The sequence below is a fragment of the Micropterus dolomieu genome, linkage group LG18 (genome assembly GCF_021292245.1).
Source record: "Micropterus dolomieu isolate WLL.071019.BEF.003 ecotype Adirondacks linkage group LG18, ASM2129224v1, whole genome shotgun sequence".
NCBI lineage: Eukaryota > Metazoa > Chordata > Actinopteri > Centrarchiformes > Centrarchidae > Micropterus > Micropterus dolomieu.
Genome location: NC_060167.1, coordinates 18,902,231 through 18,923,556, shown reverse-complemented (window position 1 = coordinate 18,923,556; position 21,326 = coordinate 18,902,231). Strand labels below are relative to the sequence as shown.

At 38.8% G+C, this 21,326-nt stretch overlaps 3 protein-coding genes across 5 annotated transcripts in view; 2 read left to right on the top strand and 1 right to left on the bottom strand.

The window, feature by feature from the left end:
• gnai2b (guanine nucleotide binding protein (G protein), alpha inhibiting activity polypeptide 2b) overlaps positions 1-2,796 on the top strand; it is a 62,277-nt gene extending 59,481 nt beyond the window's left edge. For all 3 annotated transcript variants that reach the window (XM_046076156.1, XM_046076158.1, XM_046076157.1), the window contains exon 9: positions 1,577-2,796. The gene's annotated coding sequence lies outside the window, so the exon portion shown is untranslated. The remainder of the gene's footprint in view (positions 1-1,576) is intronic.
• Positions 2,797-7,101: 4,305 nt separating this feature from the next.
• Positions 7,102-8,370, top strand: inka1b (inka box actin regulator 1b). The gene is given in 3 exon segments (XM_046028501.1): positions 7,102-7,240; positions 7,321-7,346; positions 7,348-8,370. Coding segments are annotated over 3 exon segments (954 nt in total). The 5' UTR covers positions 7,102-7,210; the 3' UTR covers positions 8,246-8,370.
• Positions 8,371-9,126: 756 nt separating this feature from the next.
• Positions 9,127-21,326, bottom strand: part of uba7 (ubiquitin-like modifier activating enzyme 7) — a 37,076-nt gene continuing 24,876 nt past the window's right edge. The window contains exons 22-24 of the mRNA XM_046028784.1: positions 13,000-13,101; positions 11,546-11,628; positions 9,127-10,263 (exon numbers count right to left, since the gene is read on the bottom strand). Coding sequence (XP_045884740.1) covers positions 10,131-10,263; positions 11,546-11,628; positions 13,000-13,101 — 318 coding nt within the window. The 3' untranslated portion in view covers positions 9,127-10,130. The remainder of the gene's footprint in view (positions 10,264-11,545; positions 11,629-12,999; positions 13,102-21,326) is intronic.

Genomic DNA, 21,326 nt, shown 5'->3' with positions numbered 1-21,326 from the left:
CTATTGATCACTTTTAAAGCTCTTCATGGCCTCTCGCCTTGTTATATTTCTGAACTTTTAGTCCCATACACACCAGCACGTACCTTGAGATCCTCGGGCAGAGGTCTGTTGTCTGTTCCAGAGTCTCGTCTGAAAACTAAAGGGGACAGAGCGTTTGCTTTCAGGGCCCCGAGGCTCTGGAACAGCCTGCCCGAGGAAATCAGGTCAGTGAACTCTTTTAAGTCCCTTCTTAAAACATACTTTTATAGGAGAGCTTTTCCCGATCTTATTTGACTTTATTTTATCCCTTTTATTTTATTGTATTTTACTAATTTTATATTAAATTTTCATGCTCTTATCTTTTTTTGTATTATTCTTTACACTTGTTAAAGCACTTTGTAACTTGTTTTTGAAAAGTGCTCTACAAATAAGGATTATTATTATTATTATTATAAATCACATTTATTACACCACCTATTTTCTACAATAAACGACTGGAAAGGTATTTTGAACATATTGAAACAAATTTGGGATTTTGGGTTATATAATTAAATTGATGTGACTTTACAAGTATAATGAGGTCTGTGGTAAAGGCTGTTGACTTTTTAAGAGCACCACAGACAAATATATATACACTGAACAAAATTATAAACACAACACTTTTGTTTTTGCCCCCATTCATCATGGGCTGAATTCAAAGATCTAAGACTTTCTCTATGTACACAAAAGGCCTATTTCTCTCAATTATTATTTACAAATCTGTCAAAATGTGTGAAAAAAAAGGCCACTCGAAAATGTGCCGTTTCACTGTATTGAGGGGGTCCAAGGGGGTCTGGAAACCAGTCACTACCTGGTGTGACCACCACAGTTGATGAGGATGTTGATTGTGGCCTTTGAAATGTTGGTCCACTCCTCTTGAATGGCTGGGTGAAGTTGCAGTCAGGTTGAGACCCGGATGAGGACAACGAGCATGCAGATGAGCTTCCCTGAGACGGTTCCTGACAGTTTGTGCTGAAATTCTTTGGTTATGCAAACCGATTGTTGCAGCAGCTGTCCGGGTGGCTGGTCTCAGACAATCTTGGAGGTGAAGATGCTGGATGTGGAGGTCCTGAGCTGGTGTATTTACAGGTGGTCTGCGGTTGTGAGGCTGGTTGGATGTACTGCCAAATTCTCTGAAACGACTTTGGAGACGGCTTATGGTAGAGAAATGAAGATTCAATTCACGGGCAAGAGCTCTGGCGGACGTTCCTGCAGTCAGCTTGCCAGTTGCACGCTTCCTCAAAACTTGCGAAATCTGTGGCATTGTGCTGTGTGATGGAACTGCACATTTTCGAGTGGTCTTTTTTTGTGGCTAGCCTAAGGCACACCTGTGCAATACCCATGCTGTCTGATCAGCCTCTTGACATGCCACACCTGTGAGGTGGATGGATTATCTCGGCAAAGGACAAGTGCTCACTAACACAGATTTTTAAACAGGATAAATTAGTAAACATAAATTCAAGACCTTGTACATTAAAACAGTGAAATAATAGCTCTTATCTCCACATTTTTCTGTCTGTCTAAAGGTGCTTTTTTTGTCGTCTTTCTGTTCTTGCAGGATAATACCCGATGCGCACAGACTGCATGAGAGACTGCAACAGCCATGTGACGATTACTGCTTTTCATAATGAAAACCATAACAGACTTGATTCATAGAGGAGAAACCTTCAATAACTCCAACAATCACTGATTTGCAACTATCACATTCTCTGTCAATTTTGTCATTTTTAATTTTTGATATATTTCTTACTGCTCTCGCTCAGAGGTGCTCATACTATTCACAGTGAGCTCCTGTAAACAGATATTTGACCAAGGACACCCCTTATTGGATGAGAGTCACTAAAAATCAAGGGCACTGTCTTGAGAAGTGCTGTTTTAAAATTAGATATATAACAAAGTGTATTAATCGACTGGCTTAAGTGGAAAATAATTGTTGAAAATTGTTGTAAAGCTTATCATAAAAATGACCCTTATCTCATTATCACATGGCAAATGAAAAAAAATAAATTAAAGGATCCTTAATAGGCCTTCAAGAACCAGTTTGAGAACCACTTGTTTAAATGGTAGTTGTTTGAGTTGATGAGTCTTGTTATGTATTCAGATCTCTTTTTGAGTATTTTAAGTTTTCATTTTACTTTCCCTTTTTGCATTTGAAGTTTAAGTTTAATAAGAGAATACAGAATACATACAGAAACAACTTTTTATAAAAATCACATTAACTTATGTTAACTAATGTTGGCATTTTATGAACCTTTTGACTGCACAGAGCTTATTTTTAGAAGAAAACAAACAAGCATGGAGAATGAAAAAATGGATGAAGGGGAAATGTTTTTCGTACAATGTTTACACAGAATCAATATTCACAGTTGTATTAGTGTGTTGTTCTGCATGACTGTCTATTGATTAGCTTGTATCTGCCACAGACTGAATAACATTCCTTAAGTAACTTCTTTAAAGAAACAAAACAGAAACGGTTAAATGTCACTTTTAAGATTCCTGCAAGATTTTTAAGTAGTTATGTCTGTTCATAACATGGATTGTTCTGTGCTATTTGTTTCATTACAATTTTTTTTTATATATGTTTGTGCCTTGACATCTGTTTACACTTGTTCTTTAGAGACATGCCATATTCATTGTGTGAATTAGGGCTATTTCTACTTTCATTTCAGTTCACATAACCCATCATTTAAGATGCACCACAACACAGAGACTAATGGATGATATTCGTTCATAATATTAAGATAAAAGTCATTCACTTGTTAAATGTAAATAAAAGTTTGGTGACATGATATTTTATTCTGCATTGTGATGTGTCAAAAGAAAATGCCAAAAAAGGATATAATTCGGTTTCTCCATGTTTGACCAGGGCTGGTATTTATCAAGCTTCTCAAAGTGCTATTTTAGTCTTAAGTGCTGAGAATCCATGAAACTTACTCCTACTTTTAAACTGAATAAAAGCAAGTTATCAAATTTCTTAAAGCTAAGAATCACTCTTACTCTCCCAGTTATTTAAGACAGCTCGAGAGGTCTCTCGCGTGGTTAGGAGTTGCCAGTAGGTCTTGTGATGGCACTGTGAACTGAATTATTTGATGACGCGCAGTTAATAAGATGGGGTCGGACAGCGCAGGCATCAGCGAGTTGGTGAGGGACGCCATCTCACCACTGACCTTACGCACTAATGCCTTTTCAGCCAAACCTGAAGGATGATGATGAAGCTTTTGTTTATTTGCCACTGAACAAACGCAGCAATGCTGATGATTTTGGCCCGTCACAACCATCAATAAGCCGAATAGTCATGGAAACAATTATGGCACTTCAGCTTCAGAGCTCCACACATTTAAAGTTTAATCGACTTCCCAACAACACCCCCGTAATCCGACAGAAGCAAACACAATTCATGCAAGTAACTTCACAGGAGTAGTAGGTGCAATTTATGGCGCTCATATAAAGATAAACTTTTTTAAAAATCTTTCATTTATTAAAGTGTAGGCCCATATCATAATGTATTATCTTGAAAAATGTGTATTTCGAATTTCACCATTCAACGTGAATTTATCTGAGAATATTCTTAAATAAGGAAATCTATTCAGTCATTGGTCCTTGGCTACATCGTCATTCAAAATCGAAGTGTCGTGAATCAGCACTAAAACTGACACTTAGATGGTTATTAGATGGTTTAGTCCTACACTTCACTCAAATTAGGACTATGATGCTTGATAACTAACTTTTAAGCACAGCTTTGAGCCAAGAATTATTTTACTCTTAAGTCAGTACTTAGCAGTGTTCTTATGAGTAATTATGAGAAGCTTGATAAATACAGGCCCAGAAGTCTACTCAAAGTAAACTACTTTTTTTTTGTCAAACATAGACTTAAAGACCATGAACCAGAGCACAGTTATGGAATATTGCGTAAGAGAGGTTTTGCACCTGCATTGCACTGTAAAACAGAGTGGGTACAAATTGTGATTTGTGTTTAATTCCTCTCACCTGTCACTGAAAAACGTCAGAGGTCTGCTGTTTGAAAGGTGACATTGGTGAAAACTAACTTTGTACATATACAAGTACTGTATTTAAGTATAATTATTGGGTGTTTTATGCAATGCACGGGCATTTCCTTTATGTGGTGCTAATTAGCAGTATGGCGAGTGGATATAGCAGAGTTTCAGGAGCGGGACCACACATCAAACACGTCATCGCCAACATTTCCATAAATACCCACACGTCCTAACTCCTACCCTTCGCTGTCGTATCCTGCATCCCTCACCCCTACTCCTTTCTCTGTCCTGCCTCCTGATCTTCTTCCTCTCCATAGGGTTATAAGGGGGTCCGATTTCCCTATCGTAGCTTCCCCACAACGCTTTCGAATGTCTCTTCGGCAACCGCAAGCCTCATACATCTTCTGTTCGATCATCAATAAATCATTTAATCATATCTGTTGATTGTGTGGTCCTTGCTAGTGAAATGCCACTATATTTCAATGGGAAATATTGTATTTTCTACTCTATATTTTTTTCGGGAAATATAGTTGCTGAATACTTTTGACTTTCAGATATTACATATAATACAAAGCAGCCTTTTCTAAAGATTAAACCAGTGGTTCCCAACCTTTTTCAACTGTCTAATTGGCCCCATGTTATTGTGCAGATGTGTATAAATTAGATGGTTTGATTTACAAAACTGCCCAGAGAGGTAAAAATATCCAACATTTAACAAAAAAGGTTATGGAAAAGTCTGAAAAATGGGTAGAAATATGTGTAGCATAACTTTGTTTTTTTCTCCTTTCCTACATCATTATTCATTGACCCCTCAGATTTATCTTGTGACCTTTTGGAGGGGCCCAACCCCAAGGTTAAGTCTGGACTAACAGCAAGCCTAGTGAACCTCAACCGTTTAACTGGGAAACAATAACAATAATATATAATCAGCCATTGTTTTATTTTTTTTTACAGACTCTGTACTTCTACTCTTGATCCTTTAATTTATCTCATAATACTTTTGTACTTTTACTTTGATAGCCCTCTGAATGCATGATTTTTGTTTGTAATTGAGCATTTGTACCTCTTTGTATTGGTATTTTTACCAAAGTAAAGGCTCTGTGCTTGTCTCCCACCACTGTATTACAATACAGAGAGTTGTCAACATCCAAAGAGGCGAGGAGGTGTAGATGCGGATGGTTTGCTCATTTGCAAATGAAAAGTGAACTTCACTTAATCCCAATACCTTGTTTGCATTTCTATAAACCAATTAAGAGAAGAATGGTGAATGGAGGTAGGCCTATATGTTGCTCAGACCTTAACATATGGTGTGAAAAGGTTTATATGCAGAGACAATAGATAATGGTAATATGGGAGGTCCCGTTTACAAAGAACCACAAGGTGGCGACATGTAGATTTAAGTAAATCAGTGTGCAGAAGTTTTACAGTCACAGCATTTGTTCAAAACAACTTTTACAAACGTGTAAACCGTATTAATGTACACATCGTTGAGAAACTAGAAGTTTTGATCTTAAAAATATACTAATTAAAACATTAAATTATTAATAATTATAATTAAACAATTATTAAATACAATAATCAGTGTAAGTGATTTGCGATATTTAACAATATATGGATAAATGGAAGAGTTTTAAAAGGTTTTGTGATCAGTGAGTCAATGTATTAATTAAAAATGATCCAACTCCAGATGTAGGATCTCAACACTGTAGTACAACCACAGCACAATTACAGTGGGACACGCTGCAATTACACAAGGAGGAATCTTGTTTCAGGCGACTTCCTATTGGCTGATTTTGGATTGCCCTCCGCTGATTCGCTGCAGCAAAAAGCTCTGCATCGTCAAAGTCCGCTGACAGACCCTCATCTGGCTCAGAGGAGAGAATGTACAGGGAGACACTTAACGTCTGATCAGCTGTAAATCTTTGGACTTGTTGATTGTGCTCGGATTCGATTTGAACCAAATGCAGAGGTGAGTGTTATTACTGAAAAATTACCATATGTCTCAAAAAGGGTAAAGGAGTGAGAGAGACGCCCATCATTTATTTAATGAATTGTTGTTGTTTTGTTGCAGAAACAATTAACGGGATTTTAAACCCAGGCCACAGATATTAACTCAAGTATGCACGTGCTTTGATATATTTGGACAGATGCACTGCAGTGGCTTGGTTGTGATTGCAAAGGATCATCAAGGAATTATGTATTTTTTGTAGTGATAAAGTCTTCCCTTCAAATTCTGTTCTTTCTGGAGTTTTTAGAAAGCTGGACTGTTTTAATCCCGCAAGTCACAGTTATTTCAACCAAACTGTTATTTTTGCCAATTGCACACAACTGGCTGAATCACTTCTCCTCGTTGTGTGAAGGCAGCCAAGGGGAACAGGGCATTTTAAGAGGGGCAGACTGACCACAGTGCCCCACTGAGGATGTCTCTGTGGAAGTCTCCCCCAGGGGCCAAATGGTTCAGCACCCACAGCTGTGATAACATCATGTGTGGTGTCCTTACTCCTCCGAGCCAAATACTAGCAGGACAGGGAGGCTCAGCAAACTAAATATTATAAAAACTTGAAAAACATATTATATGATAAAAAGTTGTACTACTTATTTGTGGGCATCTGCTTTCTGCCACAGGGAAGCTTGGTTAAATTGTAATTTTTTTTAATTGTTGTATGGGTTAGGTTTAGATGGAACTACACAAAGCTATGTTGCATCAGCTGGATTGCAATGATTCCACTTTATCTGCAGGCTGGAAGATAATGTGATTCATAATTAATACATAGTCGTTCTGTAATTCCAAAATGTTGCTGTCATTTCCTGCTTTATAATACAGACTTGGCAACATCCTGTGAGTTAGCGGAGTCCAGAGAGGATATCTGCCTCTGGACTCTATGATTCAGCTCTGCTTTGTTCAAACTTCCCCTCTAGCTTTAGGAGGCAGGGAGAGTTTCTTCTCAGTATAAAATGTGCATCCTGTTCATAAAGACATTAACTCTTTTATTTTCTGGGATCATACTGCATGGGGTGGTCTCCATAAAGCTCCTCCGAGATTTGTCAGGAATGCTTTTCTTGTTATATGGTCATAGAGCAGAGTGATCTCAGCTGGTAAAAATCTTATTGGCCCCGTTCTGGAAATAAAACAGGAAACTGTGTCTCAGCTAGACGGCCAGGGCATGATGGGATATTTTTGGAAGCCAGCTCTGTAGATGGCTGCAAGAGTCGACCATAACATTTTGGTTAGAAGTGCTTTTTTAAAATAGACTTTATTTAAATTCTGACTGCACCACTAACTCTTTGTGTCTTTTTCTTTGTGTAGCTGTGTTTAGGAGACTCTACTGACTGCAAAGCAAATGCAGTACATGATGAGATCCTTGCAGGACCTGAAGCAGATAAGCAGGCCAAGGCCACTGAGTGAACCATGTGCTCAGTCCTTCGCTGTAACACGGCTCTGCAAACAGAGGGCACAGCAAGAGCGACTCACTCGTCTATGTGTTTCTGATGCCAGTGAAGCCAGCACATATGACTCTGCATGCTGCCTGGCCAGCACACTGGAAGAAGACGAAGAGCAGCAGGAACATGAGCGGTTGACACAAGGCTCCCCAAGCAGTGAAAAGAGTCTGGACTTTGACTCGGGTTACTCTGAGGCTTCCTGGCAGGATGAAGGTGTGGTGCTGAGGAGGACCAGAAATGTGCGAGTGTCCTCTTCTGCCTGCCTCCGCACAAACAGAGGACCTTCTGGCCGAATCCGGCCAAAATCAACGTCGGACGCCTGTCTGGAGCGCTGGACGTCATTTGAGGCCGGTGACCCAGAGGACTGGACAACATCGCTGCTGAGCCGCAGCAGGAACAGACAGCCCCTGGTTCTCGGGGACAACAGCTTTGCTGACCTAATAAAGAACTGGATGGACCTACCAGAGAGTCCTGAGCCAGCAGAACTAAAGCCCAGTGCGGGTCGGCGCCTTGCCAAAGATATTTTGGTCAACATGCGCCGCAAACTGGCAGGGATGTCTAAAAGTGTGGAAGTGAGGCCAAGGCCAGCAGACTCCACAAGGGTCAGTAGGGCTGCTGAGGCTCCCAAACGGATGTCTTGTCCTGTGGGACGCCAGGCTCTCAAACCTTTCTTTCACCAGTCCCACACAGGCCTGCATCAACTGGACACTGACGTTTACCAGTTTACCGCACTCATGAAGACAGGCAGCCGACAGCCCATCATATGCAATGACATTATTGGATACATTTAAGCGAGGCTGTAACTGCGGACTGACTCTTTAACACAAATTAAAACAAGATGGTTCTATTTTCATCACAGCATTTTGTCCATAATGTTGATAAATCTGGAATAAAAGTTTTTGGGATTTAATGAAAATGTGTTCTGTTCTTACCTGAGTTTGAGCTGTGCTAAATGTAAAAATCTTATTATTGTAGCCATCTGTCATTGTGCTTGACAGATTTTAAGCTTCTTCTTAATCCGTGATTGACATGAGACGTGATGTAGAACGGGGCGATATGGCCAAAACTGTTATGACGATAATCAGTTGATATTGATAATTTTAATGTTCAAATAATTATTTCTTTCAAGTTTAAAGGTAGATTTTTGCTGTCAAAGCTCTATGAAACCAGATGGTTAATTGTTGGTCTTGCCAAACAGTGAATCATTTCACAAATCTGAGGTAGAACATTCAAAACGACAATGCATGAGTACAATTATGTAAAATCTTTCAGGGCTTTTTCCTCACCAAAACAAATATCTTAATAGAACAAATAAATGCTAATTTGTTGGTGATTCAAATGAACTGAATCAAACAATTGTTATAATGTTATTAAGGAAAATGATATCACGATAGTTATCATTATTGTTTTATTGCCCAGCTCTAACGTGATGTTATTAGGGTGAAGGTGAGGTGCCATTGCAGACATTGTTAAAGAAAATACACATTCTATCAACATCTCAGCTCAACAGTTTGAAGAAACACACACAATAGATGCTCTAAAGCCTTGTAAATTCAACAGGGCACTTTTCTGGTTAAAAATAAAGGATTGGGTGTGGTGCGGTTATCGTAGTAATATATTTGCGTGAACTGAAGGTAAGGGAACTGAAGTCTATTAGTGAAGTACACAGATATAACATGGTTCCCCATAGACATTTTTATTGTATTGTTCAAACAGAATTTAAATACAAACAGTCACAGACAAACGTATACAGTGATTCAACTACACCCATCCATAGTTGCAGTGATCATGTTAGAGAGGATTCTTCATTAAAAATATTCAAACAGCCAGTTGGGGGATCAGAATGTTGTACAGATGACACCATGTCAATGTGAGGGTGTGGAAAAGGGTAAGGATAGGACAGATGAAGGCCTTGTAGATGAGTCTAGCTTCTCAACTCTGACCAGCTCTGAGAATCTTCTGGTAGTGCAGGGCTGCACGTGTGCTTGGGAGCAGGATTTACACAACACAGCTGTGTCCAGATGGCAAGAGAACCCCAAATCGTCAAAGCACTGTACCTACTGTGCCAGCTGCCTGTTCTGACTGCACCCCTTCAACATTGTGCTCAGTCTGACCTGAATTAAACCTTGAAACAGAGCCAGCACTGCCCCAGAAGTGCCAGATGATCTAATCCATATGCCTTGGCAAGCATCTTCACAACCTCTTATCCTGACCTCTCAAAAGGCACATTTTACATGTAAATGAAAACCAAAAGCTAACACAACTTTCTGGTATTAAGGAAATTACAGTTTGTTAAGTTTCCTCATTTGCCATATAATTAAAAGGATGAGGAAATGGATATGAATCTTTGTACATCTTGTTGTATTTTTTGGGGCATGATTAAGAGACAGTACACTACATTATACAGTGTGATTATAGAATCACTCACTTTACATGATCAAAATGTGAACACTAAAATAACATGCCAGTGCAATGATAGGCGCAAAAATATTGATGGAATGACATGAAAGAAATAGATAGACACATTATGGAAAAAATCATTTGGATATTAATCTTTGTAAACAACAGCTGAAGCAACAAAATAGGGTGTTTTCAACGGACATGATTTCACAGGAGTGTTGTGTTTGCTTTGTCACATTTTCACTAGAACCTTGTGGAAACTTGGTGTTGATGGCATCACAAGAGCAGGTATCTGATAGTTGGGACTAACTCACACTCCTCATCTTCAGCAAATGAGGGGATCAACTCTAGCATCTTCTTGTGTGGAGGGATATGTATCTTGGTGACCATCCTCACCACATCAGACACACTGCAAAAATAGACAATATATGTAACCTTAGTCTGGGGTTTTATCATACATTTACATTAATTTAGCTTTTGGGGCATGCATATTGTTCTTTCACCATTTGCTTTTTCTTATCTTATCTTTATCAACAAACCCTATAAAAAGACCAAAACCAACAGTGAATTCATCCTAGTATTGGCTATGTCTCCAAAGCCTGATATAGCATGTAGTGTGAGACAACAGATATGCCTTTACCATCCTGCTGCTGGAACTAGCACACCAAATGTGTATTAATGCGTGGCTGAAAATAGTTCTCAACAAATACACGATTAACTCGTGTTTATGAGAAGTTTGCTAAAAACTACAGTGCCTGGAAACTATTTAATATCTTTTTAAAAGTAGGAATGTAGGAATGAATGGGCATGGGGCCACCAAGAGGGTAAAGGAAGTCACAAAGTATTGAGAAACTGACCATTTCATCTCAAATGTTGACAATAACAAAAATACAGAATAATATCAGCCATACAAGTAAATAATACATGATATTAATGTTATCTGTATGTTCTGCATTCCCCTTTCACTGGCCTAACACAGGAAGCTTGAGGCAGGGCAACTGCACAGGAAGTGGCTACTGGAGAGGGGATTTGTCATGTATGGCCTGCTGTCCACATACCCAGCACTGCCCCTCTCCCCCTGTAGCTTAATCTAACCATAACACCAGCTCTCCAGAGACTTGAGTGTCAAAAACAGGGACATGCATGCAGTCTGTTTCAGAAGACCTCACAGCAAAATTTAAGCAAAGAATGTTTAGAATCAAATATTTCAATCTGCCCAGTGAATTATTGCCTGTATACTTTCAAGGTTAAACCTGATTTATTACTTTTTTTGCCCTCCTCCTGGATTCAAAACATCCCTGAAGGCGCATATTCCGCTGTGACTGATTCATTTAAAACACCCTGGGGCGTAGAGACGTGGCTTTAATGTGCTGTAGCGCTGAACATGCCTGAACAGCGTGGAATCTCAGAAGCAAAAAAGTTCACACTATTTTAACTGTTTAGCTCTCCCTCAACAAAAAGAAGGACACCCGAGTAGGAGCAGTCTCAATCATCAGCGTTCAGTGATGCATGTGAGTGTGTCAACAGGCTCTCTCCTCACGGGCACAGAGGAAACACCTCATCCTGCCATTAGCCTCTAAACAAACAAAGGGAGGCTGCATATTGTGATTGTTTATGTTTGCAAGGTTACGTGCCATGTGTATTCATGCATATGCAAAACTGCACTGCATCTTAGTCTTAACTTGACATACCTCAGCTTGAGCCTATCTTTTTGTCCGTTGTATAAGATAGCTGTTCCATGGAAGAGCATGCTGATGTTCAAGCTATGTTTTTCCTGCACAAAGACAAATAATTAAATTCACAGTACAATATAATAAACATAACAAGGCATAAGAAGATAAAAGAGATGAGAGTTGAGGATCGCCTGCATGCACTTTGTAATTTCTGTAAAGACAGCAGTTCGTACAGCTAAAGGTCTGACGATGACCTGTGGCCTTAAACAAATTCAGCAGTTCAGGAAGCTCTTCAGTGTCTCCACAAACAAGCCAGGGGGAACCCAGCCAGTCAAAGGTTAAACAAAACCTGGAGCAAATGAGATCACTTGCCAAATCATTTTCCCTTCACCTCCTGAGAACAAACGCCAGCAGAATCAGTAAATGTCAGCTCAAGGCAAGAAGGTGCGTGCATAAAAAACAGGAGGAGATGTGTTCAGACATTTCTGTTGCAAGTGTCCTGAATATGTAAGAGCAGTGGGACAGGTTATACATATATATATATATATATATATATATATATATGAATGATTGATCTATGGGATGGTGGAAGTGACAGCTTGACATCAGTCAGTAGTAGTATCCCTTGTTGCTCTTATCTTCCATTAATGGTGATAAGGTAAGAAACTAAGTCCATAAGACATGTTAAACGCAATAATGCCAACAGTGCTGATCATTGGAACAGTCCTGACATGTTTTGAACAGGACAGCGTTTTAGTTATTAAAGAAATAAGATTTTATCCAGTTGTTTCAAATGATTAGGGTCTAGATTGCATAAAGTAAGAGGAATACACTTATTAGTTAGATTACCACTCTTGTGTCTGTCTGCTAAATATGAAGCTAGCAAGAGCAGCTGGCTAACTAAATTCAGCACTAAGAAACTTGAAACAGGGTGAAACAGCTAGCCTGGCTCTGTCCAAAGGTAATCTGCCTTCCAGCACCTTTAAAACTCACAAATTAATACGTAGTATCTCAAAAATTATATTTTACGGGGTGTGTGTGCTGGACTATTTCATGGTCGGGACCAGTAACTTTCTGGAGTCAAGCAGTGGAGGCAAAAGTGTTTTTTAGGCATATCTATCATTCTTTGTCAGTAGTACAAGAGCACAGACTTTATCTGAGGTCTTTTCTCAGCGTGATCAGCATGCATGAATAGTACACATGTGAATTGGGCAAAGGGTTCCAAACATTCTTCAGCCATTGAAGGAAAGTTGATGGTTCAGCATGACCTTCCTTTAGGATGGCAGAATAGAGTCCCGAAGCTGTGAATGGTAGGTGTAAAGTGGCCAGTCATTTCAAACAATGGCCATTGTGTGCACTGGAGGAAGGTGAACAGGTTTAGAAAAAAAACATGCATTAAATTTGCACTCAGTATAGCACTGGGTGTGAAGAAAGTGTGTGTTTCCTTGCTGAGAGGAATAAGGAGGCCGCACCTTGATATACTGGAGCAGATCTCCCAAGGTCATTTCCTGCTGACCGCTACTTCTGCCCTCAACAAGGAAGTCATCCCACAGGGTGTATTTCTTTCCTGCGACCTGCCGAAAGACATGTTACATACACACACACACACACACACACACACACACACACACACGCACACACATGCACACAGATACAGATGACAGATGAAGTACTGCTTGCTGTGAGGGATGTGCAGAAAAAGTCTGAGACCATGAGTCCACAAGAGTCCTGGACACTCACAGACAGAGAGACTGCATATTTCACCACTGTGTTATAAAGCAGCTGAGAACGATCAGCAGCCCTCTGGAAGCTGCAGTAACACCTCAAACAGGCCGTGATGAGGTCAAAAGGGTGTTTCCTTATAAATGATGAAATGACTCTCTTCTCAAGTTTCCATTTACAAGACTTACTTAATTTTCACACTATTAAAAAATACATGTCAGTGTAGTTTGGGGCAGATGATATTAGTGCAACTTGAGAACAAGAATGTTGCTTATAAAACCTGCATCTGTGTGAATATAATTGTGTTGCTCTAGGCAGTGAAATAACAACATAGGAATTTTTCCAGACACCTTGTCAGATTGCACTTCAAGTAGCAGAAGTTTGAGCTTTGAGGGGCCATTTTCTTTCTGAATTTCCTGTAGTTCTGTAAGTCTTCTTTGTTAAAGAGACACACTTGAAATCTGGCATAAACTGTTGAATCAAAACAGGCAATGATAGCCTGTCTATAATAGGTGTATTTAGTTGTACTTGACTAACTGTAATTAAGTTAATAAGCAGAAAATTAATCTATAGCTTTTTTGACAATAGTCATAGATTAAGTTTCTCAATGTGTCTGTGCACTTGCTCAAGAGTATCAAAACCCAGTACTGGAAGCAGGCAGCAAATGTCTTGTCAGATGTGGGATCTTGTTGACTTATTCAGATTCTTGATTCAAATCAACTTGTATTAAATAAATCTTGTGAATGGGGGTTTTGTAGAGAAATTTGTTTAATAAAAAATAAAGGTATCATTTTAATATTATTACTAAAACTCAGCTAACATATCACTAGCACTAGTATCAAAACCTTTTGAGTTTGATATCAGTTTAAAGACATGGTTTGGGCTCTCGGGATGTATATTTCTACAGTTTCTTTTATCGACCAAAATTCATTTAAATAATATAATGTACAATAAAAGATTAACCCATAATGAAAATAATCATTGTAGTTCTACATTTATGTATGAACAAATGAGTGGACTGTTGCTCAGTGTTGTTTTACATTAAAGGGTAACACAGATTAAGAAAAAAAGATTATGGTTTTCAGTTTGACCACATGACAAGAGAATCGTGATGAGAAGAGTCTTGTGAGTCTAAATTAAGTTTAACAAACACATTCATTCATTGAGACTTCACAAACAATTAAAACACATTTCTTTCTTTTTCCTCTGGCTCCACTGTCACCCTACAGCACTGCAGTCACACCCCTCACATCTCGTGAGACCAGATCTTAGGACAGATTACTCAAGAGCAACTCTGCGTCCTTTAAGTCACTATTCCTAAAGGATCAACTTTTGACTTCTAAACAAACACAGACTAAAAAGTCCTGACACCCGAACAGATCACTTCATACCCCGGCAACTATAAACACTTCTGTTTCAACTGTCAGTGGACACATATTGGTTATCACATGACACCATGTGTTTAGCATGAAGAATATGTTTGTGTAGGACCGAAGGAAAAACCATCACCTAACCTGGAAGGGGTCAGGATTCCTCACTTGCCGAAAATATGTCAAACTATATCACGTAGTCAGACGACCCTGCTTTCACAGGCGCTGTCTGGTGAGAGGAGTTGTGAAGATCAAAACTTGGCTCGAGATGTGAATACCAAAACTCCGGCTAAACCTGGGTCCAATTATCTCTGCTTCAGCAGCCAAGGGGAACTTTTCGACTAGCCCTCACAACTCCCACCACTTATGGGGTTTGGGTTTATGGAGACACACTCAAGGCATACTTCTGCTCAAGTCTGACAGGGTGTCTAGGTCCTTTGTCCCATTTACAGACAAAGCCCGTTTTGTTTGCAAGATGGACATCTTACCCCTGGTCATGTTAGCTTCTTTAATGTTGATGCAGAGCGAATTATCAGTACAACCTCAAACTTTCCATTGGCAGAACAGAACCTAGGCCTGAAATGCACATGTAATACAAAAAAGATCATCTGAATGATCTTGCAAATGCAAAGTCAGTGTTGGACTATAAAATGGACCTCCTTCGTTCACTGGTGAGTGTTTTTGTGTGCAGATGCTGATTTTACACAATGCAAAGCAGGCATGCAGGTTATTTTTACACTCTCCCCTCCCTTCCTCTCTCTCATATCTGTCACACAACTGTGGTAGGAACCTGAAGCCAATCAACTACCCCATCAGTCCCTGTGTAGAGTGACGTCAACTATTCAACACTAAAGCAGGGGAGAAAAAATAAGCAAGAATGCTGGAACCAAACTGCTGGAAACAATTACAAATGGTTTCACACGCACAACTACAGTATCTTTTTGTCATGAAGCCTCTAAAACTAAAATGCCCAAAAGAAAGTTATCTCTCAGTCGAAAGAGTAGAAATGTAAAACAGAGAATTATTGTTTTCCAAGTATCACTGAACCAAAATACCAGTGTGGAAAATACCACAAAATCTGCCAACTGTTTTTGATAGAATACTTATATAAACCAACTGCGCTCATGGTGAACGCTGCAGTCATAAAAAAAGACCAATCAGAAGGAAGAGCCACTTTACGATAAACCACAGCAATAAAGAGACACAGGATAGTCACGTACTTGACACGCTGTTCAATCACAGGAAAGCCTTATTTTAAGTTTTCCTTATTTGACTTTAGCTAAAAGTAGAGCTGGGCAATAATACGATAATAATTTTTGCGATATAATTTTCCTCAATATAAATATAATAAATGGCCAATGCACCTTTGATTTAATTCTTTCGAGTCACGAACAAATCATGGCTTAATTTTTATATTAAAATATTTATTTTGTTGAGGAAGAAGGAGTGAAAAAAGATTTTACCTAATTTTTCATGCATATTGGCGTGGAAATTTATATATTGCTGGTGGATTAAGTAAAAACAGCCAACCGTTGTCTTTGAAGAATTTATTAATTAAAAAAGATATATATATATACACACACACACACACACACACACACACACACACACACAATATATACTATATGTATATATATACACAAATATATATATAAACACACAACAATTTTCTGCCATAACACATATTTGTTGAAAAAATATTTTATCATAATTGTTTTGAATGTTCTACCTCATTTATGTGAAGTGATCCACTGTTTGGTAAATGTTCATCATGTTCTGGCCATAAAGAATAGATAACCAAAATAAACCATCTGGTTTCTTCAACTTTCACTCAGGAGCAAAAATCTGCCTTTAAACTTGAAAGAAAAAAGAATTTGACATTTATCGTGAAAATTGTCGATATTGACTGATAAGACATTTTTTTATTGGGATAGCATTTTTGGCCATGTCACCCAGCCCTAGCTACAAGTGTGCTGTCTTCAAGTGCTGTCTTATCTCACTGGGAGCCTGCGGATCTAGAACTGTTTGGACATTAAAGCAGAGCTGGCAGGCAGTATTCTGGGTGCTTGAACTACAATGAGTTCGACTTCAGAGGATGAGGACTAGACAAACAGCCACCTCACGGGCCGGAGTGGAATAGAGCCACAGTGCTTGACATTTAAGTTTATATTATAGTCTGCTCTGTTGTTGGAGGATGGCTAAATCTCTCATCTGCTGTCCACAAATTGTAGTCTGTATTATAAATGGAGCATTAAACTTCCCCCTAAAACACGACACAGCGGGTTTACCAAAAAAAATAAAGGAACACAATGACTATACAAGTTTTTAACTGCCTCTCACTTCACCACTACACCCGTCATAGTTTCACTTACACTATGGATAACCACAGACTATATAATTTTCATGTAAACTGTCCTAGGCAAATTTTGTCTTTCCCTTTTTTTTTAATCCTCTAGTCCTGTGACAAAAGGTAAAATTAAAATTGCTCCATTGTCCTGGACAGAATATACATTTGCATTTTTTAAATACAAACCAACCAAATCAGTGTTTCTGGCTCCTGCATTGTTATAAATTCTCTCCCTCTACGTGGCCTGTTCAAATATGAAGTTCCCCAACATCTGACATGCCCAAAATTCAGGCTGCTTCCTCTTGTTGACAGGAAGCCTGGCGAGCTGCCCTACTCTTGCTGAAAAATCACAGTAACAGCTACCAGGAATTAAAAAATAAATAAATTAATTAAACTCATCATAAAACATAGCACATGTCAAATACAAATACACACTGTCACCTTTCAAATTGCTTAGTGCTAAAACTATAAAAAACAAATCATATGTGATGTTTTAACAGCTGACTTTAACACACACGCATGTCTGCTACGCAAATTCAGAAGTTTTACTGTACTTGATGAGGTGATATGTGAAAATGCCATCAATAACAGAATGGCTTACTTTTTTATTTATTTTGATTAGAGGATTATAAAAAACATATGATGTGTTTTAGAATATGTTATATCTAAAAACTGCAGTATGCTTAAGAATATCTCAGTTTATTTCATTATTCTGTTTGCAGTATTACACAGATTTATAGTGAACTGCCTCTGGCCCAAATAACTTTAAGTCAAAAATGACCTTTTAGCAGCAGATATAAGCCATGGTTCAATAAAAAGTCATCTTAAATTCAATACAACCAGAACATGTGAGCCATTCTCCCGTGCCTACACTTCAACTTTACAGAATTACATGATCAAAAGGATCTGTCTTCATCACAAAGTGTTACATCCAATAAATCACAGCTAGAGCAGTCTGTGAATCTCTGAGAAGGCCTGAAACAAAAGTCTGCTGTCTGCACCCACAATCAAACAATTTATCAAAGGATAGGGAATACAAATCAGTATGGCCTTGTAGTTGAACTGAATGCTAGAGCCTTCTTTAAATGTATTGTTTGGCACCACAGTGTTGTTTTTGCCACATTTTGAATTCCTAGCAGCATGTTCAAAGGTTTTCCACTTTTCTTTTACAGTTAAGGATTTAGCATTATTAGATTTATGTTCTGGATCCCCCCCAATTAAGAGACCTCACTAAGGACCTGATCCACAATAAAATCTCTTATGATAAGGACTACTGATTGATGGATCCCAAAAATAGACGCCTCTGACTGCAGATATACGTGAGGGCATAGGAATGTATTGCAGCCAGAGGAAGTTCAGCCAAGAGAACCTGATAAAGAGTTATACATGTCTGATTGCGATCCCCTTCAGGGAACACAATCATGCCGGTCATTTTGCACAGGTCACACTGCATGTGGAGTGTGATCATAATGTAAGTTTTCAATCTTGCCCTTTGAGACAATGCAACATTTTTGGAGACAGGAAGCTGAGATCAGAAGGCAAAACTCACTAAGTCCTCCTCCCTGCAGTCTGACACAAGAATTAGTAATGCAGAGGCACGCTCCTGCCTCAGCTTCATTATCTGGCCAGAATCCCAACAGTGGAAACATTTTACAACCCGCTGTGGCTACAGGCATGTTACTTCAAAGGCAACTCTTATCCTTTGGAGGGCTTCAAAGTGGGCTTTGGTAGAGACAGGATATGTGTGGTCCTGTTTAGATCATATTTTCACCTTAATCTCTTCAAGTTTAATTTAGTTTTCATTTTGTATTAAACCTGGTAACTTTTCACTAAGACCTCACGTGCTAGATTAGTCCTGGACTGAGCTTCAAAGTCAAGCTGCATTTCACTTCTAAACATAAGGTAGTGATGCTGCTGACTACTGTATATGCTGTATGCTGCTGTACAAGCAAGTGTGCACCAAGGTTATTTTAGGAAAAAAACACAAAATTGTGTATAGTCAGTCTTTTTTAAAGCAGATGGAGTTGAGTCTTTCTGAAAGTAATCAAAGATTCATCTTATTTTACATAATATCACACTACTGCATTTAAAGATGAGCTGCAGTGCATGAAGTGATGCACCAAGCAGCTACTTTTGTAAGAGATGTTGCAACTGACTTCAATCAAATAAATAATCAGATGCCTATGCTTTATATAGAGTGTTTAGTTTGAGCTAGTGTTTCAGTAAATGTGATTTTGTATCAATGTCCGCATGTAATTGCTCATGAAGTTACTGGGTTTTTTTGTATACAAATTGATTCCACCAACACTTTTACTTAATACGCCTTTTTTTTGGATGATGTCTCAGAAATCAGTAGACTGAGCTTCTAGACTGGAAAATAAACCTTTTGTGCTTTATTGAAAGGGAAAGTCCACCAATTTTACACATCAGAGTCTGTTTACAGGTTTGGGGGAGTACTACTGCATATGTGAAATAACTAGTGTAAAGACTTTTGTGGCTCCACGATGGACTTTCTGAAGTCTGATCCATTTTAAGAGCAGTTAAGCTACATCTACAGGAACATGTTAGTTTATGTTTTCCTGTATGGCTTTTTTTATTTTTTTTACAAAGATATAATGTTAACATATGCAGGTTACTGTCATGTAAAATGTGCCCTTTGTCTGATCGGGAGTCATCTGTTACCTGATCACTATTGATCACCACTCTCTTTGGACTGCAATGAAAAACCAGATGGCTAGGACCTCCAACTGCTCACTCCAGCCCACTATTTGCAATTTCCCCAGAGAATGAACAGGATACCAGCCCTACACGCTGCCCAAAGACATTTAAATACATTAAAATGATACAACAAACAAATACATAAATATCCATCCATCCATCGTCATCCACTTATCCTACGTACAGGGTCGCGGGGGATACATAAATATAATCTGTGTTAAAAATTATTTATAATGTAAACTGCATTTTTTGAAGGATGACTGGGGGTGGGAGAGTCAGCTCAGCAGCACGCAGACACTTCTCAGGAGAGTGAAAAGTAGCCAGTTGCTTTTGAAAGGCTTCTATTGACGTGTAAAACAGCAAACAGATTCTCAATGTGATTGTCTTTCAAATGAGAAGATAACAGCACTCTTCTTGACTGAAAATGGCCTGGGACAGAAGGACTGAGTCAATAATATGCTCCTCTTACAAATGGGCCCCTGACATGTTGGAGCCTGCAGAGACACTCAAACAGCAGTGGAACCACAGTTATAAAGCAATAAATGATAATCTAAATGCTTCATAGTGATGCATCCGATGGTCCCAATACAAGACTATGAATTATGTCTGCTAGTGCCTCTGAATAAATAAAAAGTATTGGGCATAAATTAAGATGGGACGAAATTGTCATTTGAAGTCTTGTATCAGTGCACTTCTATTGGCGCCTATTGGCCTATTACCTGTACAAAACGGTAAAGAACATTGGTTTCTTTCTTGTATGGTATACAAATGAACTATGACTACTATGATTACTATAGTAAGAGTACTATAGCTGTATGGAACTGGGCCACTTTTATCTCTGCAAATATGTAATTTACATTGATCTAAACAACAACAACAACAACAACGCACAGCTCTGAACATAATCATGATCATTGTGCCCTCTGTTGTGTGGTATGGAATGATGCAACTCTTACATGTAATCGTTACTGGAGAAAGTAATTGATATTTGCGAGTCAATATGATGTCCAATTCTTGTCAACAGTTAATAGGCTACACACACACACAAGCATCAGGAGATAACATGGGGTGTGAATGGTTAATTGAGAAAGTGGAATTGGCTGATTTCTACAATGTTTAATAAAGTCTTCATCAAAAAGCTGACAAGAGGCAACTTTTTATTTTCATTAATCTGCCTACAGCTACAGCTTCCAATATTTCTGGCTATGAGCAGAAGCAATCGCTATAAAGCTTGTTAATGAACTGGTTGTAATATACACTGGGGTTGAGTCTTTTTTTGATATCAAAGTTAATATGACAAATATGTATCTTGTGTTAACAGAACAAAGGAGTAGGCTACAGAGTCTACTATGTGGAACATTTCTAGCTATGCTAGCAACATGGCTCTAGGGATGGCAAATGTCTGTCGGTCAGTCCACCACTTTGGTCCACCACTTATCCAGTGAAGTATTTCAACATGTAAGAGGGTAAATACAAACATTCATGGAACCCAGAGGAGGGATTCTAACAAGTATGAAATCTCCTGACATTTCCTCTAGCGCCAACAGCAGGGAGTGAAATGTCGCAACAACACTTACTATAATGGGTTTCCATTAAATTTGGCTCAGACATTCATGTCCCCCTCAGTGTGAACTGTAATCAC